General features: G+C 38.1%; 1 protein-coding gene and 1 long non-coding RNA gene across 5 annotated transcripts in view; one reads left to right on the top strand and one right to left on the bottom strand.

Moving 5' to 3' along the window:
- The first annotated feature begins 1,777 nt into the window (after positions 1 to 1,777).
- Positions 1,778 to 24,643, top strand: part of LOC121890744 (NACHT, LRR and PYD domains-containing protein 14-like) — a 135,915-nt gene continuing 113,049 nt past the window's right edge. Inside the window, exons 1-9 of the mRNA XM_042403271.1 lie at positions 1,778 to 1,815; positions 6,518 to 6,588; positions 7,016 to 7,307; positions 9,135 to 9,197; positions 12,672 to 14,481; positions 17,901 to 18,086; positions 19,506 to 19,679; positions 20,351 to 20,518; positions 23,937 to 24,113. Coding sequence (XP_042259205.1) covers positions 7,028 to 7,307; positions 9,135 to 9,197; positions 12,672 to 14,481; positions 17,901 to 18,086; positions 19,506 to 19,679; positions 20,351 to 20,518; positions 23,937 to 24,113 — 2,858 coding nt within the window. The 5' untranslated portion in view covers positions 1,778 to 1,815; positions 6,518 to 6,588; positions 7,016 to 7,027. The remainder of the gene's footprint in view (positions 1,816 to 6,517; positions 6,589 to 7,015; positions 7,308 to 9,134; positions 9,198 to 12,671; positions 14,482 to 17,900; positions 18,087 to 19,505; positions 19,680 to 20,350; positions 20,519 to 23,936; positions 24,114 to 24,643) is intronic.
- LOC121890770 lies at positions 7,133 to 11,841 on the bottom strand. Of its 4 annotated transcripts, none has more exons than XR_006093921.1 (4): positions 11,520 to 11,841; positions 8,109 to 8,335; positions 7,556 to 7,656; positions 7,133 to 7,222 (listed from the first exon to the last, which is right to left on the bottom strand). It is a non-coding gene; the product is annotated as an uncharacterized LOC121890770 (long non-coding RNA). The 4 variants fall into 4 exon arrangements; XR_006093920.1 differs by lacking the exons at positions 7,133 to 7,222; positions 7,556 to 7,656 and adding exons at positions 10,030 to 10,138; positions 10,787 to 10,998 and having other exon boundaries at positions 7,735 to 8,335; XR_006093918.1 differs by lacking the exon at positions 7,133 to 7,222 and having other exon boundaries at positions 7,334 to 7,656.

Genomic DNA, 24,643 nt, shown 5'->3' with positions numbered 1-24,643 from the left:
TACGTTATTCAGCAAAGCACAAATAGTGGATTTTTTACAATAATTTGTTTCATAAAAATAAAAAAAATCAAATACCAGTATGCAGGTCGGTTACATCGCTACCTCAGTCTCTCTCCTCTGCTCCGCTGTTACATCTATCAGGAGGTTTCAACGAGGGGAGTCACATTCACCTGCATCTACAAGTGTTTATGAAGCAAGGGCACACTGCATAACATGGCTAACATTAGCTACATAGGCTAGCATATTTAGTTTTTTCGTCTAGGACAATACAGTAAAATCACTATATATGGCTCTCAAGCTATATGCTGTGTATTTACATAAACACAGAGTCTTCCTCGTGAGTTGGCGCCTCTGCCAAATGTGCATTTAGAGGGGATCTGTGCGCGGCCATGACCGGATGTAACCCTTAAATGTAGGTGTGACGATAGGTGAGACAAGCGGCCCCTGTGAGCCAATCAGATGCCCGCGGAGCTTTGGCCGGAGGGTACATGGACCTCGCGGACCTCTGAAGAAAGGAGGAATGGAGCCGCGTGCACGTGCAAGTGCATTAATTGGTCTTTACAGTGACAGCACATTATGCCACTGAGGGAAAGATAAGACAGAAAGTACTCAACAAAAACTGAATTGAGTCGCGTTGCATTGTGGGTAATGTAGGCACCAAGTTTTGACAGGAAAAAGAACATGTGGAATAAAATATATCTGATTCTGCTGCATTGATTTCAATACTGTTTTTTAAACGATCCATTGTGAATGTTATAGGAAAACAATGCTGAATGGCTTTAGTGCTCTTTTAGTTATGCATTCATGACGCCAGCTATATTACAGATTCTGTGATTCTGATTCAGATTCTGTGTGATTAAATGTGACCCCGACTACACACTGCTTTTTGTAAGATGTCAAAAGCCAAAAAGGTTGGAAACCACTGGTTTCATCTTTAACAATGTGTTGTATTTTAAAAGCTTGTTATATTATCCATTGTGTCAAATCTTCATCAGAAAAGGAACTAAAGCTGTCAAATAAATGTAGTGGAGTAGAAAGTACAATATTTCCCTCTGAAATGTAGTGGAGTGGAAGTATAAAGTAGCATCACATGGAAATACTAAATCAAAGTACAAGTACCTCAATACTATACTTAAATATAGTACTCTGTAGTCAGTTCCTCTCCAGCACTGATCAGCAGTGGGTTACCAGCAGGGTTTTAAGGTCTGATCAGGGTTGGTTGGTTGCTCTTTGCTCCAGACTCCAAACTAAAGCTGTCTGAGTCTTTGACTGCACTTTGAAACTGTCTCCCATTGGATTTAAGATCTGTGGACGCCTTTAAAAAGCAGCTCAAGACCTGTTCAGACTTACCTTTGAGTAGTAGTGTTCTATTTATCTGATTCTATTTTATTTACTATTCTTATATTGTGTCTCTATTTTCTTCATCTTTTATTGTGAAGCACTTTGTGACGTCTGACCTAAAAAGTCGCTTTATAATAAACTTTACTTACTTGCTTAAATTATTAAATGTCGGCCCTGAATCCAGTTAAGACAACTAAGTCAAACATCCTAATATTCATACGTACGTTTAATATGTAATATTATATTCACCAGAGCGACTTTAAATGATGACACACACACACACTCACACACACACACACACACACACACACACACACACACACACACACACACACACACACACACTCACATAACCACATACAGGTGACTTCCAGTAAAGGAGGAGCAAACAGGTAGAGAGTAAAGGTGAAAGTATTCAGTCAGACTCCATTTTAAAGTCAACAGAGCAGAAGGAGGAAAACAGTCTGAGGCAGGGTGAGTGTTAATATTAGAGCTGCATATAATGATTACTGTTATTATTGATCAATCTGATGATTATTTTTCAGATTAATTGTTTAATTGATTAGATTGTGTCAGAAATCAGTGTTGACGTTTTCAAACGTTGTTTCCTTTGTTCTTTTCCTGGTTTCTGCGTCCTCACAGTGATGTAACGTGACACACTGGTTTGGTTTAAAATAGAGAGAAGTCACAGTTAAGAACAACTCAGATGTTTATCTGAAGTCTGTTTGTTGGATTTAAACCAGAGTCAAAGTTTATCTTTGTGATGCTGGAAAACACACATGGTTATAGTTAAAGTCATGTAAACTAATAAGAAGCTGTAAAAGTAGTGAAAGATTTTCCTTTTTTTTGCCGTCTAGTCATCGATTTCATTTCATTTCATTTCAAACTTTATTTAAGATTCTCAGAAAACCTTTGAGGGTGACCTTCATTTACAATGATGCCAAGTTTACACATGGAAAAACAAACAAACAGAGAAAAACAAGGAAACATACATAGTCAACAAAATCAGTTAAAACAATTACAGACAGGCAGTGAACAGTTATTCATTATATCCTGAAGTGTCCAAGAGGTGTGAGAGTATTCAGTTTTAGGTCACATTGTAAGAGTTTCCATGAGTTTGCTGCACCAACACTAAAAGCTTCTTTCCAAGTTCAGTCCTGACACGAAGTACCTGAATAGCCAGACAGTCACTGGAGCAGGTTAGAAGTGGACCAGAGTTCCAGTATAACAGAGATGTGATGTATGATGGTAGTTTTCCAGTCAGGGTTTTATAGATAAACAGATACCAGTGATTATTGTGTCTCTCAGTCAGAGAAGGTCAGCTGAGCTTATCATAGAGGACACAGTGGTGAGTGTTGAAGGTGTCACCGGTAATAAATCTCCTGGCTGAGTAGTAAACTGAGTCTAAAGGTCAAAGTGTGGAGGCAGCAGCATTTCTGTAAATTACTTCCCTATAATCTGACTGATAAGATAGTTGATTCAACAGTCCTCTTTCTACAGATCGGAGGGAAGGTGGATTTATTTCTGTATAGAAAGTCATTTTTGTGTTTTAATTAGTCAACAAGGTTCTTGATATGGTGATTGAATGTGAATCAGTCGTCGAGCCAGATGCCCTTTAGATGTTTGAACCATTGACAGTAGAGAGATGCAGATTGCTGTAGTCTGAGTTTTTAGATCTTGAAAAAAACATACATTTTGTTTTATTTGCATTAAGTATCAGTTTGAGATTAATGAAGGAATGTTGCAGTTTCTCAGATGGCTAATTGAACAGAACCAGCGATACAGTATAAAATAGTATCGTCCGTGTACCGATGGGTTTGGCAGCCACGTATGGAAGACACAATTTCATTAATATAAATGGTGATAACATATTTTTTGGGCACAATGTGACGCTGTTTCTACTAGTGTTTACTGCTCAGACTCTATAGACGACTGTCTCAAGATGCAGAATCGGCCTCCTTTACTCTTTCATATTTCCACTGTGGGTTGTTTGGACACATTGTCCATGTATGTTAAAATGAATTGTATATTGATCATTTACACAATGTAGATACATATGTAACAGTATATACAGTCAACACTTTAAAGATGATCAAAATATGAAAGTGAAATATAACAGATGTGATGGATATAATAAAATAAAAGTCCAGGTGAGCACTCTGTTAAAATCATAATTATATAAATATATATTATCTTTATGACCGTTATTAAACCATGTCCTCTTCTAAACATACAAACCACTTTATTCTTACAATATGTGACAGAACTTCTTCCTTAAGTGTGATGTCTGGTTCAGATGAAATAGGACAGTATGTTAACGACTTCACATGGATGCACTGAAACCCCATTAAGCCACTTATTTATATTTGAAGCATTATTCCGTTATTTCTGTGCAGTTGCTTTATTTTGTTATTTTGTTGATAAAATCACTAAAGTGCCAGTGGAGTGAAATTGCTTCAGATATATGATATACGAAGAACAAACATACAGACGGACAGAGATTCCTTGTTTTATACAGAGAGATGGTTTCTGTCCCCAATTAACTGATCCTAAATCTGAAACACACACACACACACACACACACACACACACACACACACATACACACACACACACACACACACACGTGTGACTTCCGGTAAAGAAGAAGGCGGGAGGAACAAACAGGGAGGAACACTGAAAGTGAAAGTATTCAGTCTGTTCTTCAGACTCCATTTTAAAGTCAACAGAGCAGAAGGAGGAAAACAGTCTGAGGCAGGGTGAGTGTTAATATTAGAGCTGTAAATAATGATTACTGGCATTATTGATCAATCTGATGATTATTTTTCTGATTCATTGTTTAGTTGATTAAACTGTGTCAGAAAAATATGAAATTACAGCGTTGACGTCTTCAAACGTTGTTTCCTTTTTTCTTTTCCTGGTTTCTGCGTCCTCACAGTGATGTAACGCTGGTTCGGTTAAAATAGAGAGAAGTCAGTAAAGAAGGACTCATGTCGGCCTCACACCAAACCACTTTTCAAAAGATGTCACTGTCGCAGACAAATTTCCAATGTCGGAATAAAATCATGAGAGTTTTGCCAGAGTTGTGGCGCGCTTCCGTCATTTCCACCGTTTGGTGTAAGGTGGTCAAAAAACTCAGTCCGAGCGTCTCAACTCAGTCTTTATCTCGTCTTGACGTTCCGATCAAATCAAACATGTTTAATATTATCCTGAGTCTTTAGTTTTGGCTCATACAAATAGTGAAGGTGCGCTCTGTCCAGTACGGATTTACACATCGAGTTTTTTTTCTACTATGTGACCCCAGGGGCTCTCCGTAGTACAGCACCAAACGTGAAGCAGCAAAGTGACTATAACGACCGAAATAAATCCTCAAATACCGTCACACACGATGGACGGTGAATTAACAATGTTACGAGTCGGTGTTTAATTCTGCGTGTATCTGATCCACCGTCCAGCACGTATTTTAGTGAGAAATGTAATTCTTGAAACTGTTCGCCTCTCATTCCCACCGTCTTCTTCCACTAAAATAGTGCAGCTAACCAACGGAGGCTGGTGGCGAGTTGAGGCGACAAAATCCAAAATGTAAAGTTTGTTCACAAATATAGTTTATCTTTATGGATTAAATTAATGCCGAGTTGACAAGAAGACTGTCGACATATGACGCCTTTTATCTTGTGTTTCTAGAATTATGTGTTTTTGCGGACACGTAAGGAATTGTTAATATGTCATATTTATTAGAGGAAGTTTGGCGTAATACTTTCCCCGGAGAGCGCAGGGAGTTTCAGTTTAATTCACTGCTACTATGTACATCTTTAACATTTTGTCACCACTACAGAAACAGCAGGTAGCTGTGAAAGTATGATAAGGTTGTCTGACGCTGACTGCTGTTAGTTATTGGTTTGACAGTCTAATATGTGTTTGTGTTGATTACTGACGGTGGCTGATTGTACTCAGTTTCTATCGGCAGTATGCAGTAAATGGTCGCCCTTTGTGTGTGTGTTTAAACTACTTTCCTAACATGATGTGTTTGATGGTTTTATTAATGACTCCTGATGAAACTTTAAAGCTCAGCATTCTCGTTGACCTTTAGCTTCCTTTTTTATAAGTCACGTGAACATTTATTCACCCAGAAAAAACTCATATTTCTCTGTATAATATGACCTCCTCTTTCTGTCAGCTGCAGTGTATCTGCAGTTTATTTACTGTTGTTTTTTTTTTGAAACATGATTTCAGGCCAGTTGGAGGAGTTAAACCTGTGACACTCACACCTGAATCTGTACAGTGGAGTGAATTGAGTTGCATTGTGGGTAATGTAGGCACCAGGTTTTGACAGGAAAGAAGAACGTGTGGAACAAAAAATAATATCTCTGGTTCTGCATTGATTTCGATCCTGTTTTTTAAACTATCTATTGTGAATCCGGCAATGTTATAGGAAAGAGATGCTGAATGGCTTTAGTGCTCTTTTAGTTATGCATTCATGACGCCAGCTATATTACAGATTCTGTGTCTGAGGAGGTCATAGTGATCAGATTGGATGCGTAGAAAATAGTGATCCTACTTTGGGCCAAAACTGTGAGGAAGGGCACATAAATTGTAAAATATATATATATATATATATATATATATATATAATTTTAAAAAACTGTATAATGGAAGATCATTCCAAGAAAGGCAGTAAGAGGGTGCATCCTTCAACAATGTCTTGTTTAGAGACATTTCAATCGAAGAGCAAAAATACCTGCTGTGAGGTGCAGCCACAGTTTCTTCCTTTCCTGGTGTTTAGCTGAAGAAGTTGAGCGGACTCCAGGAATTGTGAAAACAGCAGACAGTCATTATTCTCTACTTCAATAAGTGTAAAGCACTTTAAACTGCCTTTATGTATGAAATTTACGGTATAAATAAACTTTCCTGCAGGTTTTGGCATCTAGCTCAACCAGAGGAAACAGGATGAGTGTTTATCACCAACAACTGTAGCAGCACTAGTAGATGATACAAGAGGTTCAGTGGTTCCTCAAATCATAATGTTGACAAGCATCTTTCACTCTGAGTTGTCCTTGAGAAAGACACTGTATGTCTGTTGGCTCATGATCAGCAGCTGACCTCTGACCTCCCAGTTTAAGCACCAGGAATGAAAATGGTGAAGTGTAGTATCTCATCATTATTATTTTCCCTTCAGGTTTTCACAGGACAAACAGCTCCTCTCAGCGTCCAACGTTATCAGCTGAACATTCATGAACTCCTGTAGAGGTATGTGAGGTAAAAATATAAAGGTTTATCCTTAAATGTGCTGTAATACCAGCAGAGGGCAGCACTTCATAAAAACATGATACTGCTCACAGTAAGTGCAACAATAAAAATGAGATATACTCATTTGATATGAAATACAGACACCAAAAGCTTCACACTTGGAACGTGGCAGCAGAAAGTTTGTTGTTTGCTTCCTCACAGAGGATGTAAATGTATTCAGCTGGAATTCATGTGATAATGTGGATTGTCATGAGTTTTCAATGGTGAAAAACTGAAACTATGAAAATAACCAAAGTTGTGACCTGTTTGTTCAAGCAGTAGATGATTTACATTTAACATGCACAAGTACAAAAGTCATACTGGTAAAGTGTCATGAGATGAGAACTGAATACATGTCCTTCATATTTAAAGTATCTCTTATTTTCAGCAGGAGGCCATAATGGCGAAACTTAAAGCGGATCTCTTTAAAATTCTGGCAAAATTAAAAGAAGATGAGTTTAAGGATTTCAAGTGGTTCCTGGAGCAGGATGACATCCTGGAGGGCTTTAAAGGCATCCCAGTGGCTCAGCTGGAGAAAGCAGCAAGGCGGGACACAGTGGATCTAATGGTACAGAAATATCAGGATCCTGGAGCTCTGCAGGTAACCATGAAGATTTTAGAAATGATCAACAGGAATGATCTGGTGCAGTGTTTACAAAACTCCAGCTCTGGACCAAAAGGTAAGTCAGTGTCACATGCATTTCCTAAATTATTACATGAGTTATGAGTTATAGTGTTCTATTAATAGTAATGTGTTAACAAAAATATGTAGAAATAATGTTAGAGATTGATTTATCGTTCTTTATGGTACCACCTTCATCAAAAAGTAGCAGGATAAAGAATATTTCTTAAATGTCTCACAAGCTAAAATAAATTTGGTTAACTGGCTCACAACATGAAAACACAACAACTGTGTTCCTGTTTTTACCTGCCGCATCCTTGTTGCTGCTGCAACCAGTCATCTGTTAGTCTCACTCTCCATCTTACCCTTACTGGGAAGCAAGAGCCCAAGATACTTGAACTTTCTCACTTGGGACCCAGAAGAGATAATGAGATAAAGAACTTTTTACAGCCGCTAGAACTTATCTCAACCACTTCATACTTGGCTACAAATAAGATAAGTCTTTATTGTCTCAGAGGGAAATTTGCCTTGGACACACACAGCTGCTGCTGTACAGTATCAAATAATTCAACATACTGTGATCAAAAGTTCTCAGGATAAAAACTAAAACTTAATAAATTCTTTGAATTCTGAGATCCTCAAAATAAGTACATCACTTAAAAAAACATACATCACTTGTTTGTGTGTCTGTGTTGCTGGTGGAACCGTGTCACCGGACATTTAGAAATCAAGCCAGTACTTGCAAACGTCATGGTTCAATGAGACCAGCAGACCTGCAGTACCAGTCAAAAGTTTGGACACACTTTCTCATTCAAGTGAATATGAAGGTGGTCTGGGGTCTGAACACCAAGACCTTTACCTTCATCCACCATCTGACTGGCAATGCAACAAACCCCAGTGAGCCAGCATGGCAGCAACCCCATGTTGCTTTTGTGGGTAAAGTTTGACTGGGTCAGATCGGTGCTGGTGTGGCCTCCAGGTCCCTCTCAGGGCTTGCTCCAGAAGAGGGTCATGGCAGGCCCGGACTAGCAGCGGGACTCTTCCCGGTGGCCTGGCCTGCTAAACGGCCCACCGCAGCCCGCAGATCTTTTTTTTTTGAGAGAGAGAGAGAGAGAGAGAGAGAGAGAGAGAGAGAGAGAGAGAGAGAGAGAGAGAGAGAGAGAGAGAGAGAGAGAGAGAGAGAGAGAGAGAGGTTTCATTTGGCAGTAATTACATTTAGAGGATAAATGACAATGAGCAGCAAGATGAACGGTGAAAAAAAGAGGAAGGGTGGAGCAGAGAGGGAAAGAGAAAAAAAGAAAGGTGCTTGCAGGAGATGCAGCTAAATGCCGCCATGTAAGTCAGTAAATAAACATGCTAGCTAGCTAATGTTAGCTACCTAGCTAACATAGCTAATGTTAGCGATGCGTCATCATCGTCTCCTGACAATGTTAAAGCTGCCAAGAAACTGGATAATCAATAATAAAAGTGTTTGTTCCCTTAACTTCCTCAAATACATTGATGGCACAATTGGCATATCTAGTCTAGTTAATGTGGTGAATATTTGAAAATTAATGCATTTTGGTGAAAATCTCAGTCAGTGAGTTCATACTTTGAGCTCATAATTATTATTCCCCATTTAATTATTGAGACAACACAACGTCTTCTGTCACTATTCAAGCTACTGTCATTTGTTGAAAGTTAAAGATCTGTGTTATTTAATGTTTGTGTTGGTTAAAGGGCTATTTTAACCTTCGATGGTTAACTGTTAGTGTATATCAATAAACTGAGGAGGGTATTGTGCTTTTGCTCTGTTCTTTGAATAGGTGGAGAGAGTTGTTAACTGTATTATATCGGTACATTAAAAGATCTGGTGTTATGTGCTTTTGCTTTTTTCTTTTTGAAGGTGGAGAGAGTAGCACTGATGCCACAGCAGTACAGAAGCCCACTACTTCAGAGCAACCTGCAGGTACAAGACATTTTCTATTTTGTTAGTATATTAGTTATTTATTTAGTTATTTATTATTTAATAACTGTTGGTCAAAAGTTAGTCCTTGTGTTGTCTCCCTCCTTATTGATGTGCAGCTTTGGTTTTATTTGAGGTTCATAACAGTACATTATACTAAGCAGATGTTGGCTCATTAGTTTGTTATTCACATGCACTAAAAATCACCAGAATGCAGGAAATCAAGTATTTGTAACTAAAATGTTCCTAGTTGGGGACCCTCAGACTCCCCGCTTAGAAAGTGGCCTGACTGGGGCTACATTTCGTGCTATATTTCCCGGCCTGAATGATTTTGCCAGTCCGGCCCTGGATCCTGGTTTTCCTTTTCCACACATAGTTGTTCTGTCAGTTATCAGGAATGATCTGGTGAGGGAGTTGTCAAACATCGGCTCAGGAGCAGAAGGTCACAGGAAGATACAAACATGACATCACATCCAGACAGCAGATCTGTGAGGAGAAACAGCCTGTGTCTTTATATTTTTCATAATTTTAGATTCAGTCCAAACAGTAAATATTTGGACAATTATACAATTTTTCACTTCTTCAGGTTCTGTGCTTCAGCACATTCAATTTAAAATAGAATAACTGATACCACATTAAAGTCTCAGCTTTAATTTCAGTAGGTTTACGTCAACATAGAAAGAACTGTGTGGGAGATAAAGACCTTTTAACACATAGTGCTCAAAAGTAATGTGACAGATACACATGATGTCAGACTAAACAATCATACAATGATGCAAACAAAACTACATAAGCTGATGCCCACGTTAAATCTGGTAATATCTCCTCCACTGACCAACAGATGTTAGCGGCTCTGAAACATACAGGACTTCCTGGAGGCTGGTTTCACACTGTGCGGGTTTTTTGGGGGTTGTCATTGGATTATTGAAAGATTGTGGATACAACTGTGGAAAACATGAATGAACTCTTGTCAGGTGGGCAGTGACGTAATTCTGACGGGTGGTCCTACAAAGTAACTGTTATTGGTTACTGTAATTGGAGTTGTGGATCAGAAGGAAAAGTGCAGTACAAATTAAATCTATTGCATTATTATTTAAAAATTTTCAACAGGTAGATTTCTCCTGGAGAATGTCAATTTCTCTGCCGTGTAAATATATAACATGTACTTAATAAAACGCTGTAGATAGGGAAAGTGAAGCAGCTGAATGAAAGGAGAAATCATTACAGAGTGATTTATCCTTGTATTTAAAGTCCAACTAAAACTTAAACAAACACAAAGTGTCCTCTAGAAGTCAAAATAAGTCAGTTTCCACCACTTAACATTTTACTGTTTGTTGAATTCAGACACATTCATGCTGTGAGGAAAAGTTCTGACTCAGACACACAGAGCCAAACAGAACAAAGGACTAACAAATGTCTTCTATCACTAATACTGATAAAATAAGAAAGTCATGCTTTGAGAATAAGGTCAGTGTAGAGGAGAAATCTGATCACTGATTGGTTGCTTGTACACATAAATTTACAGTAACCAGTACTGTGCATGTTAACACGTTACCCCTGTAGCAATCAGCTTAAGTTTTAAACTTAGTTACAATTACAATTAGAGAGCTACTGTGATCTATTTACTAAGATCAGTGTTAGAGAGCTAATTAGGCAGGGCTAGCTCGTTTAGGGTTTGACAGTAAACAGGATGGTGTATCGGTCAGGATACAGGAATGAGGATGAGGAGACGTAATTGCTTCTCTGAACTGTGCTGTGGTCCAGCCGTGTTTATCGGCAGTTCAACACCAGTACTGTCATCAGTCTGAAATAACAAATAGATCACCATTAGGCACTGTCATATTGACCGCAACAGGTCATAATTACGGTTAAGCATGAATAAAGAAATATATACACCCATGGTGCCACTGAGACTCAGTTAAACATAAATATATCAAAGCATCGCAGTCCCCATTTAACAGAATAATACTTGAGTTACATACAGATGAGAATACTCCTCAGCGAAATAAACAAACTTCTCATATATATCACTGACCGAGTCACATAAAGTATAACAAAGTATAATGGCGACACCTATTGATCAAATAAAGTACTACATAATGGCGACCACACACCACGGACATTTGCCTTAATGGAGGTGTTATTAACTTAACTCGTCACAACAGTGTAAACAGTACTACTTTAACTTAAACATATGAAAGATTACCGTAACTAACTTAATACTTCCTCCAGAAAATTATTGCATGAGCATCGTAACAACACCGGAAGTATCGCTCGTCACGCTGGACACATGTAAATATGTAGTTAAACTTATGAGACACTTACTTCTCGTCATTGACTCAATACTGGGAATACCACTGGACCACACAGGCAAAATAAGGATGCTCAAAAAAGACTTATGGGTCGTTACAGGTGAGTGAACTTAACCACATCACGATACACCTTAGCATTAGCACTCGCTCCTTTCACCCACACACAATGGCAAATGCTAGCGCAGTAAATATACGTCATCTCCTACGGCCTGATAATGTGAGTATTAAAGTGATAAGCACCCATAAATGTCCAAGCCTTTTATACAATCAGGTTAAATGAGGATATTTGGTTTTGGATGTCTTTAAAGCTCTCTTGACGCTGACAAACAAATGTACTAATTGAAAACTTAAATGTATGCAAACACAACAATTTATCAAGAAAACGGAATAAATTCACACATTAAACATCCATTTGAATGTTCAATGTTAGTCCAACTCAAAGAAAAACCTCCTTATACTGCTCACATAGTCCAAGTGAAATGTCCCAAAAAAACAAAAATGGATGTATATGTCCTCCCTTCAAAATGCAGAAAAAGAATAGAATCAGGAACAGCAATGCATTGCAAAAAAGAAGAAAAAGGGTCCAATAGAATCAAACTCGCCGGATGTAGAACAGGGAACGGGTCCGACCTAGAGTTGATCTCCAGTCCTCAGCTCAATTGTTATAGTCCTCAATTAACAGAATCTCCTTTTATCTCCACATGGATGAGAAATCACCATAAAAAAGGAGCTAAACGCCTTTTTTATCTATTGAAGACAGCCAGGATCTTACAGATCTCCTCTGTCTCGTTCCAGAAGCATTTCTCCCTTTGCTTTTCTCTTTTTCTGCCCAAACAATTCTCTCTGTTGTTCCCTGGCCCACACCCCTTAACTTGTGATCATGGCTGCCACAGGTTTTCTGACCAGTGTTCCCTACAGGAAACTACACATGGCACCAGAGTAAAAGTATGGGTAACAGGGATAGAGTTAATCAGAGGTTTAACCTTGCAAGGGTTTTTAGTATTAAGCCATACAATTTAGATATCTATATATTACTCTTCCCCTCACACTTGTGGCAGTGTTACACCCCAATTACACACGTAACATGGTTTCTCCGTGTAACCTGGTTACATAAATGCATGTAAACATATTGATAGTTCAAATCTATATTTTTCTTCTCTTTCAGCAGATAGTGGACTGCAGAAGGCCTTAGATACATATAAGTTTAATCTGAGCAGGAAATATCAACAAGTGACTGAAGGAACTGATGCAGCAGGGAGTGAAACCCTCCTCAACAAGATCTACACTGAGCTCTACATCACAGAGGGAAAGAGTGAAGAGGTTAATACCCAACATGAGGTGAGGCAGCTTGAAACAGCTTCCAAGATGAAGATCCACCATGACACTCCAATCAAGTGCCACGACATCTTTAAAGTCTTACCCGACCAACAGAAACACATCATCAAAGTTGTTCTGACGAGCGGTGTCGCTGGTGTTGGAAAAACCTTCTCAGTGCAGAAGTTCACTCTGGACTGGGCAGAGGGCTCGAAAAACCAAGACATCAGTTTGGTGATTCCGCTTTCATTCAGGGAGCTGAACTTGATTGAAGATAAGCAGTACAGTCTCCTCATGCTGATCCATGATTTCCACTCAACATTACAGAAGGTCACAGCAGAGAAGCTCGAGTCTAAAGACTGTAAAGTTTTGTTCATCTTTGACGGCCTGGATGAAAGCAGACTTTCACTGGATTTCAAGAACAATGAGGTCATGTCTGATGTCACACAGACGTCATCAGTCAATGTGCTGTTGACAAACCTCTTCAAGGGGAATCTGCTTCCCTTTGCTCTTATTTGGATAACTTCCCGACCTGCAGCAGCCAATCAGATCCTAGATCAGAAATGTGTTGACAGGGTAACAGAAGTACGAGGCTTCACTGACGTCCAGAAGGAGGAGTACTTCAGGAGGAGATTCAGTGATGAAGAGCTGTCCAGCAGAATCATCTCACACATCAAGACATCCAGGACCCTCCACATCATGTGTTACATCCCAGTCTTCTGCTGGATCACTGCTAGAGTTGTGGAGCACATGTTGACTACAGACCAGAGAGGAGAGCTGCCCAAGACCCTGACTGACATGTACTCACACTTCCTGCTGGTTCAGACAAAGAGAAAGAAGGACAAGTATGATGAAGGACAGGAGACGAGTTCACAGGAGCTGACGGAGGCTGACAGTGAAGTTCTTCTGAAGCTGGGGAGGCTGGCGTTAGAACAACTGGAGAAAGGAAACATCATGTTCTACCAAAAAGACCTGGAGCAGTGTGGTCTTGATGTCATAGAGGCCTCGGTGTTATCAGGAGTTTTTACAGAGATCTTCAAAAGAGAGAATTTGATCTCCCACAAAACAGTCTACTGCTTTGTTCATCTGAGCGTTCAGGAGTTTCTGGCTGCAGTCTACATGTACCACTGTTACACCAACAGCAACACAGAGGTACTGAAGGACTTCCTGGGAGAAGACTACAGTAACTCATCTCTGGATGACTTCCTGAAGAAAGCCATGGAGAAATCTCTCCATAGTAAAAACGGCCACCTGGATCTGTTTGTGCGTTTCCTTCATGGCCTCTCTCTGGAGTCCAACCAGAGTTTCTTAGGAGGCCTGCTGGGTCAGACAGAGAACAGTCCAGAAATCATCCAGAGAGTCATCAACAACCTGAAGATGAGGCACATATACATGTCCGATATCTCTCCTGACAGAAACATCAACATCTTCCACTGTCTGATGGAGATGAACGACCTCTCAGTACATCAGGAGATCCAAGAGTTCCTGAAGTCAGAGAACAGGTCAGAGAGGAGACTCTCTGATATCCACTGCTCAGCTCTGGCCTACATGCTGCAGATGTCAGAGGAGGTTCTGGATGAGTTGGACCTGCAGAAGTACAACACATCACCTTGGGGACGACAGAGACTGATCCCAGCTGTGAGGAACTGTAGAAAGGCTCTGTAAGTCCAGATGTGATTAACATTATAAATCAGTGCAGATTAGTAGTTAAGTTCTTCAAATATAAATAATATAAAATTCTTATTATTGTTAAAATAGTGCTCGACTTGTTCATAGCTGAAATAATATGTCAGTTATATCTAATCTCAGATGTTCTTGAGCTTTTTCAAATTCAGTCAGTTCAAAGTCATTCAGTTATTCTATTTATTTCTAGTAATTATTGGATTTTACAGTTTTTTCTTCTATTTATCTTCCTTTGGGTGACGGAGGCGTCATTCAAACCTGGTAAAACAAATGAAGGACTTTAGAGATTGTGGTTGAGGTTTTATTACAGAACATATATCAGTATTTTACAGCTATCAGTGAATGTAGTGAAGTTATTATTACATGAGAAGCTTCTGCAAATAATATATAATCAGACAGACACTGTTTTTACTGCTATGATTAAGAGTTGAAAATAAGATCTGTATCATTTTCCAAAGGTGATTTCTGAAGTCAGAGAGATTTGCTTTCCTCATCATTTTTTTTTCTTAATGGTTTCTGAGTCATTTCATAGTGAGCACGAGGGATCAGCAAATCACCAAACTGATTCAGTAATTAAGTGATATTACACGTGATGCTTACCGCATCACTGTCGTGTCAACAATGACGGTAAATCACAGCCTCGAGGGTAATATTGCGATTATACAACATTTACCAACAAAATAAAAGATGTAAACAAAATGTATTTATATTGTGAGGCAGTTCGCTCTAAAAATAAAAAAAACTTTTTTCTTGTGTTATATCCGTTTCTATGGAAATACATAGGGATATGACTAATACCTGGAAAACAATCACTCACGTCATTAGACTGCTATGTAATGAAACCTAGTTTACTACTCCAGCAAGTAGACTGACCCTTAGTAACGACCAAGCAACAGAGATGATTTCTAGTCCCTGTTGAGTCAGCCAGCCAACTTGAGCTAATGCTTTCTAGAGATCGCGACATTTCCCAAACTGAATAAATACGACATTTATAAACACAAAACTGCTTTGCTAGCTCAATCCTGTTGTAACTAAGATATCCGCTGAAAAAAAATTCCACGGACAGATTTAGCTGCTACGTCCGCAAACTTCACAGACATTTTTAAGCTAGTAGCTTCGTGTCACCGACTCACCGGCACAGCTGTGGGAGGATGCCGGAGTGGAAGCTGAGATAAACTCAACTGAAGGGAAAATGATTCAGTTTTACTGTTTATGGGGGAGCCGGTTAACGATAACGAGTGGAGAAGGGTTCGGGTTTTTCAGTGTGTGTGTGTGTGTGTGTGTGTGTGTGTGTGTGTGTGTGTGTGTGTGTGTGTGTGTGTGTGTGTGTGTGTGTGTGTAACTCGTCCCACAGTCTCAGAGTTCAATCCACTCGGTAAAGGGTCCGTTTTGTTTTCCCCACAACCCCTAATCAGTTCAGTTCAATCCAGTTTCACAAACATAAAAGGAGGAAAACTCAAAACTCCGCTCCGGGTTTTCACCGCAGATCCCCACAAAACAAAATAACCCAAAGACACTAGCAAAGCAACACAGCACATAAACGGTCTACAGTTCTAATGAACGGCGGAGTGATATTTTTATTAATTCAACTTCAATATCACATACAGATAACATAAATGGAGTAATATAACAGAAATATAGAACAAACAAATATACAACGCCAGGGATTACAGATAAATATGAAATGAAAATGGTGCAGTAGAAAATAAAGATATAAAAAATAAATGTACACATTACAATTATATTAGTTCATTAAATTTGGAGCACAAATTTATAGTCTTCACAGCTTTTCTATTGCATGAGGTAGACAATGTTTTAATGTAGGATTCTGTTTCTTCTTTAAATGAACAAAAAGGGTTTAACTTTTAACACCTTACATTAATGTATATAAAACTTGGCCAGCAATATGATAAGAGTGATGAGGCATTATTCATTTGAGCAAGTTGATGAAATTTACGTCACACGGACCCTCACGGACGCAGAAACTATCATTTCAGCTTCAGTGTGCTGTCATGCTGATTTGAGCACGTTCTAAATGTCTAGTTGACCAATCAGATTGCTTGGTCAGAACTACCTGTTGTATAATGTCAGTTATACAACAATATCTAAAGTTTGCTAACATTAACCAACATTAGCCTCCGTAAACTACTGGTCATACGAGACAAAACCCCTGAGTGTGTTGAACCGAGCAATGGTGCCTTTTATTTTTCATGAATTCAGCTTTTTATTTTAAAGAGGGAAGTCATGTTACACAGTCTTGTTTTTAAGTCTTTCTTATATTCTGTTAGTCACAGAAAGAAACTCTCAGGTGTTTTCTCTCTTGTTGGTGTAGAGAAGAGTAGTAGCAGGAAATGCACAGAGGTCTGATGAATATATAAGAGCAAAATGATAGAATTCAGACTGTTTAAAGAGATCTTATACACATTAAAGGTCAATGTTATATTTTAATGCTGATACCCTGATAACATCTTTCTGATGACATCATGTTGAAAATAATTCAACCTTATTGGTTTGTTAATTGTGTTTTGTGCTGAATCAGTTTTTCAGATTCTCAGAAAAGAATGTTGACAACTAAACATCATGCAGTCGTCTGTCCTGCACATCTAAATATTGAATTACATTAATATTTGATTATGTACAGGTCTAATATTGTCAAGCCATTTGTTTCATTTGTGTTTGTCAACTGTCACTAAATTTTGCTGCTTATGGATGTGAACCTGACAACAGCAGGTAGCAATGAGAGATGATCTTTCTCAACTGTAACTGTTCACTGAGTTGAACTGAGTAAAAATATCCTGCAGTCAAATTAAAAATTAAAAATAGTGGACAGTAAAAATGTTTTTCTTATCAAGATGCCTCATGCTGACTTTGTGGAGACAGACATGGGATCAGATCACACAGACAGACTGAGCACATTATGGAAGCCTCAATGTAACTCCATTTTCTCTCCCTTCATCTTCAAGATTAAAGCAAAACAAAGATTAAAAGTCTGCAGGTATGAGAGAGAGTGATGACAATTTTTGTTTCATCCAAGCACAGTGAGATACGATTAGCTGAACTAGGAGTGCTCTGGTAGCCTACTGGTTAAGATACATGTCATATAATCACAATATCAGTGGTTTGATTCAGGTGGCTGACCTTTGTTGCATGTCATTCCCTGTTTCTCTCTCTCTCCTCTTGTTTCCTTTTATCTCTCAACTGTCGCTTTACATTAAAGGAATAAAATGCCTCAGAAAAAAAAAATATATTTTAAAAAAGATGAGCTGAATCACTGATGTGAAGAGCAAATGTTAATCAAAATAGGGAATGTCAAACTGTTTTGTCATCAAATGCAGGAAGCAAATATAAAGTGTCGTCTTTCATGATAACATATGTTGTCATATATGTGTCATTACAGACTTTCTGGCTGTTGGCTCTCAGAGACTCACTTTGAAGTTGTGGCCTCAGCTCTGAAGTCCAACCCCTCCCATCTGAGAGAGCTTGACCTGAGTGCAAACTTCCTGAAGGATGATCCGACTGGTTCAAGATTTAAGCTTCTATCTGCTGGACTGGAGAGTCCAAACTGTAGACTGGAGACTCTGAGGTCAGTTCACTGGCTGTAGCTTTAGCAGTTTTTTCTATATATTCAATTCAAATCCTTCACTGAAGTTCACATGTTTGGTTAATACATTTTTGGGATTTCCTTGAGCACAAATCTGTAGAATTTAAATTGAATTTAGAATTTAAATGTAAAAATGATTTCCAAAGTTTAAACTAATATGAGTCTTCAGCAGTCTGAGTTACACATATCAAGTAAGTATTTTTGTGTTTCTTCAGTGTTTCCTTGCTGAGCTGCAGTGGAGGGATCATAACTCAAAGAGGGAATTTTGAACTAAATAGTCTGTAACTTTGAGTCAGACAAATCAAGTGGGAGTCTACCAAACTGTCAAAGCCTCATATCAGCTTCAGCTGAACTTATGAACTCATTTCCTACAGTGTAGCTGTGTTAGGAAGAGACCACTTCACAGTCAGTATGGACAGGAGGAATCATTACTGCCACCAATAACATGTTTTAATTACACAAACCTACTAAACTACCAAATACAGGAAGAAGGAGGTCATGTAATAAATAATGAACAGGTTTAGTTCAACATGTCTGATTTAATATTGATCCTCTAATTTCAGACTTGAATGAGTTCAGCAGCATTTTATGAATCGATTTTATGAATGAACTCATGGAAGTCAACTCAATAAATATTATTATTGTTATTATTGTTATTATTATTATTATTATTATTAGTAGTAGTAGTAGTAGTAGTAGTAGTAGTAGTAGTATTGTTATTGTTATTATTATTATTATTGTCATTTTTATCACAATAAAGGGAGTTAATCTATGGAACACCCAAGAGATGAAAACATGTAGAACATTAAGTAAGTTTAAACAAATCTTTAAAAATAACATATTGAACAGATATAGAATGGATGAACAAAGAGGTGGTCTGGAATAATATGATTTGGTACAGAGTGTCTTTTTGACTTGTGTTGTTTTTGTTTGTTGTTATTGGTTCTATGCAAGTTATCTTTATTCTCTTGTGTTGTTTTGAATGTTTTTTAGCTTTGATTTGATTGATAAATTATAAAAAGGGGTAGGACTAGAAAAGTTTCATTGAATGGTTATTATTTGTGTTGCTTACTGAAAGTTTGCTGTTATTTTTATTTCTTTTGTTTTGCTGCCTATATATATATTTATTTTGCTATTTTAACATGTTCAAACTAAAAAATTATCTAATCTAATGAATCAGTGTTGACATGAATATGTGTCTGAATGTTGTGGTGACATTTGGATGATGTCTGTAGAAGGCTGACATCATGATGATCCACAATAACACAAAGTTACTCTGCTCATTTTAGAGAAAAGCTGATTGATGAGGACATAGTAATGTTGAACTACACATTTAAAACCTGAACACATCTGATTGGATTATAAATAGATTTTAATCTAAATCATTTATTCTTTATTCAGATTGTGGCTCTGCAGGTTGTCAGAGACCAGCTGTGCTTCTCTGGTCTCAGCTTTGAAGTCCAACCCCTCCCATCTGAGAGATCTTGATCTAAGAGGAAACGACCTGAAAGTCTCAGGATTAAAACTACTGTGTGATTTTCTGGAGAGTCCAGACTGTAGACTGGAGACTCTGAGGTCAGTTCACTGACTGTCTGTTACTATTGTTGATCTTAATGTTTAACAACTGAACCTAATTCATGTACATACATAACTTACATCCATGAAGTTCATTTTCTTTTTTCCATATTTTCATTTTTTTACTGTACAAAGTTTAGTCTGTAGTTATAAAAGATGACTGATTCTTAAAGAAACTGTAGAAAATGTCCACTGTTAGTTGTTAAAGTAAATGAATGTTTATAACTTTTGGTAAAGAGTCACATCTGTATACAGAAGATCCTCTCAACTAATATCTGTTTTAAATTGATCAAGTTTACTTGCTGAAAGAGAAATGTTTCTTTATTATATTATTTAATGTTTTTTACACAATAATGTCTGATCATTGACATTTATTTCTTAGAACACACACACACACACACACACACACACACACACACACTGATCTAAATGCAGGTGTTTAAAGTATTTTTTATGAATCAGTGTTGACATGAATATGTGTCTGAATGTTGTGGTGACATTTGGATGATGTCTGTAGAAGGCTGACATCATGATGATCCACAATAACACAATTTTTTAGTGAAAAGCTGATTGATGAGGACATAGTAATGTTGAACTACACCTTTAAAACCTGAACACATCTGATTGGATTATAAATGGATTTTAATCTACATCATTTATTCTTTATTCAGATTGAGTTCCTGCAGGTTGTCAGAGATCAGCTGTGCTTCTCTGGTCTCAGCTCTGAAGTCCAACCCCTCCCATCTGAGACATCTGGATCTGTCTGGAAACGACACGTGTGACGTGAAGCAGCTGTGTGATTTTCTGGAGAGTGCACACTGTAGACTGGAGTCTCTGGGGTCAGACACCATTTTTTACTTCTCTGCTGAGATCAATATGATGTGACAGTTGTGGTGACACTAAACTGCAGACATAAAGCTGATATTATGCTGATCCTCATTGAGGATCTATTTTCTTCTTCAGTGGTTTAGTCCATTGACTGTCAGAACAATGTTGAGCTGCACATTTAAAACCTTCATATAACAAGAAAAATCTACACTGGATAATTCACTCTGAACCCCTGAAACTCTTGATTTTTACATTAAATTTCACCTTCACTTCAGGGCTGGGCGATATGACTAAATCAATATCAGGATTATTTCAAACTTTTACCTCGATTATGATTAATGAACACTTATTTATTTTATATGCTTTTTTTTTTTACACTGCCCTCATAGTTCTCTAACAAGGTCTGTACTGTAAACATGCTGAACTACTGGGATATTTTTTTCCAATGAAACATATGTTAACTTTGTGTTTTTTAATTAATTTTTGAAACACACACAGATATACTATTTATGGTTATTTATTGAATATTTCAAACAGTTGAAATCAAAGCACACATCACTTGAAATGGAGATGTCTTGTGAAAAAGGTCACATTTTAGTTCTAAAGTAAAAAGCAAGTTCCCTAAAAAAAGTAGAAAATAATAACTTGCATCTCTTGCAAACAAAATAAATTATTTTAAATAACACTATGTGTGAAAATGTTAATGCAACACTGCTGATTAAGCTTCTTTGCTTCTGATGAAGACGTAGACGGCTCTGTGCTCTCTGGGGTACTTTCCCTGTGGACTGCAGCTGCTGACTCCATCATCTCTGTTCTGACTTCTTCCTGAATGGTGGGAACATGGTGTGCAGAAGTGTATGCTTCCAGTAGCTCTTCTGTGATGGGTTCTGAGAACTTCTCCTTAAGGTACTCAAGGATGCAGGTTTTGATTGTTTTAGTCAGCTCCATGTCATCTTCCTCCTCAGCCAGCACTCATGAATGGAGGATGTGTAGGACAGAGTTCACAAATGAAATGGTCACATACTCTTCTCCTGACAGGACATCTGTGAACTCCATCAATGGGGAGAGAGCTTTGTTGACAGCCTTTAAGACATCCAGGTCAGCCCACGATGGAACAAGTTGCCTTGATTTCTCATCATCAGCGAGGACCTGTGTGATGGCTTTCTTTTGCTCAAGGATCCTTGCAGTCATCATTTGCATTGATCCCCATCTGGTGGCACATGCAGTTTTCAACTTATGTTGTGGCAGGTTCAGCTCTTGTTGTGCCTTCACAAGCGCCTTCTTCTTGTTCCAACTATAGGAAAAAGCACTGACAATCTTTTTGCAAACCCTCATTTCCCGCAGCACACGTTGATCTTCCATTGCAAATACACACACATGAAAAGATGAATTATTATTTTATTGAGGGTTTGACTTATACCTAAAGACTTTACAAACTGTAAAACTTAAGCAAAATAATAGATGAGGAGAAATCTCTTAATTCAAAGCTACTTAATTAATAATAGATTAATAACAGACTTCTAGAGTAATTTTTATTTCTACTTTAATCATGACTCATTGTAGCGTTGTTTTACATTGTAATGTGAAGTTAACATTGTAATATGAAGCACATTGTAACATTGCTATATGAATAGTTAATTATTATTGTTACAGTATTTATTTAAAGTGAACTAAAAGATAGCTCTAGCTCAACTGTAGCATAGTGTCTGATCAGCTGAAATGTTACCTATCGATTGCCAGGTGCAACCTGTGTCCAAAACATTGCTCCCGTGTCCGTCCATTGAGCTGTGTAGCTTTGATGACATTAGTGCTGTTGTCTGTCGTAATGGTCATGAGGTTCTCTTCCATGAGGTCCCATGCAGACAGCATATTTCTCAGGCCCTGTGCAATCATTTCTGATGTGTCATCATCTGCAAAATATGCCGTCTTCAGGCATCTGTTGCGCAGGTTCCATTCATCATCAATGTAGTGCGACGTAAGGCTCAAGTATGGCTCCATCCTTGTACTTGACCAGAGATCAGACGTTCCTACAAAGTACTGAACAGATTTGAGTTCAGCAGCTACCTTTTCACGACATGTTTTGTACATGTTGGGCACTGCTGTTCGGGAAAAATATTTTTGCCATGGCACAGCGTATCTTTTGTTGAGGGTTTAACAAGATGTTTAAACCCACTATGTTCCACAGTAGCTATGGGATCCATATCCTTCATGATGTAATATGCAATAGCATCAGTTATTTCTTTCCATCTTCTTGAATCCTTTGCATAATGTGCAGCATTTGTAAATGCTTGTGTTAGCGTCAGCTGCTTTGTGGAAGCACTTTAGCGTTTGTCAGTCTCTCTCTTTTTTTGAGCCATGAACTCTTCATATTCGGTAATGTGATTGTGATCCAAGTGATTAAACAGATTGGTGGTGTTACCTTTGGTCACTGACATTGTTTTTCCACAGTGTTTACATTTGACTTATTTTTGCTCTTTGTCGTCTTCACTGAAGCTGAAATGTGTCCAAACCACAGACACAGTATTCTTTTTAGTCATAAGCTGCTCAGGTTGAGGCCTATTTGTTGGCTCAGTGTTAGTGCTTGTGTCATCCATGGTGCCAACTTGCTTTGAGTGAACTCGCACTAACGTTAGTTGGACGGGGCAGAGGCACATGACTGAACACAACATAGTATTGTTTTAAAGGGACAGTTCATGAACGCACGCATTGAGGAAATTATTAACCGACTTAACCAACATGAGAAAGATTAAGTCAGTGAGAGGGTCTTAATGTCGGTCTTGATACATTTTCGGTTAATTGCCCAGCCCTACTTCACTTTAAATTTTGTTCTTTAAATTTAAACCAAAAACCTCAATCAGACAGCAACAAATATAATATCCAGTATTTACTTGTTCCAACACTATTATGAAGCTGTGCAGTGTTTATATTAACAGAAATATTTAAACACAAGATGCTGTGATTTTTTTCATGGCGACATCATTCCATTAAATGTAAATAATGTCGATATGTTGAACATCATTTTCCTCTTATTTTCCCAACATCCATGCTGACATATTTGATATCATTATAAATGTTGGGATCTTGAGTAGAATCTGAAATATTCATGTGGATTTTTAACTTGTGTTTGGCTGCACAACATGAGTTTGTATAGATGGAGTCACTGGTGGAGCTGCAGAGTTTAAGAGGTGAAGTCACTACGTCTTTATTGAAGTAGCAGCATGTTGTCATTAATATTAATGAGAGCTCTTTTTCACTGTTTGTATATGAAAGTCTTTAACCTGCATCCTGTTGGGTTCAGCTGGTTGGAGTTTCCATTTTCTAAACTTCCACATTCTAAACCTTCTTCAGCTCTGAACAGATTATGAAACTTTGCATGATTTCAAACATGAACTTTGTTTTCTAAAGTGACGTCATTTATTCTTTATTCAGATTGAGTGGCTGCAGTTTGTCAGAGATCAGCTGTGCTTCTCTGGTCTCAGCTCTGAAGTCCAACCCCTCATCCCATCTGAGAGAGCTGAATCTAAGAGGAAATAACCTGAAGGACTCGGACATGAAACAGCTGTCTGATCTTAAGGAGAGTCCACACTGTAGACTGGAGACTCTGAGGTCAGTTCACTGACTGTAGAAACTGTAGAAAATGTCCACTGTTAGTTGTTAAAGTAAATGAATGTTTATAATTTTTGGTAAAGAGTCACATCTGTATACAGAAGATCCTCTCAACTAATATCTGTTTTAAATTGATCAAGTTTACTTGCTGACGGAGAAATATTTCTTTATTATTTTATTTAATGTGTTTAATGAATAATGTCTGATCATTGATATTTATTTTTTAGAACACACACACACACACACACACACACAGGGACACAGAGATCCAGGTGCAGAGATCAATACAGGTGTTTAAAGTATATTTTATAAATCAGTGTTGACATGAATATGTGTCTGAATGTTGTGGTGACATTTGGATGATATCTGTAGAACGCTGACATCACAGCCAGCAGGACAGGGGGGCACTGGGGGGCACTGTCTGTCCAATTGGGATTTTGTGCCCCACCCAAACTTCAGATTCATGGAAACTTCCTGTCTTACTGTACGTGACTGAAGTTAAGCTACATCGCACACGCACTGTCACACCG

This window comes from Thunnus maccoyii, chromosome 23 (assembly GCF_910596095.1).
Source record: "Thunnus maccoyii chromosome 23, fThuMac1.1, whole genome shotgun sequence".
In the NCBI taxonomy this organism is placed as follows: domain Eukaryota; kingdom Metazoa; phylum Chordata; class Actinopteri; order Scombriformes; family Scombridae; genus Thunnus; species Thunnus maccoyii.
This window is presented reverse-complemented; position numbering and strand designations above follow the sequence as displayed.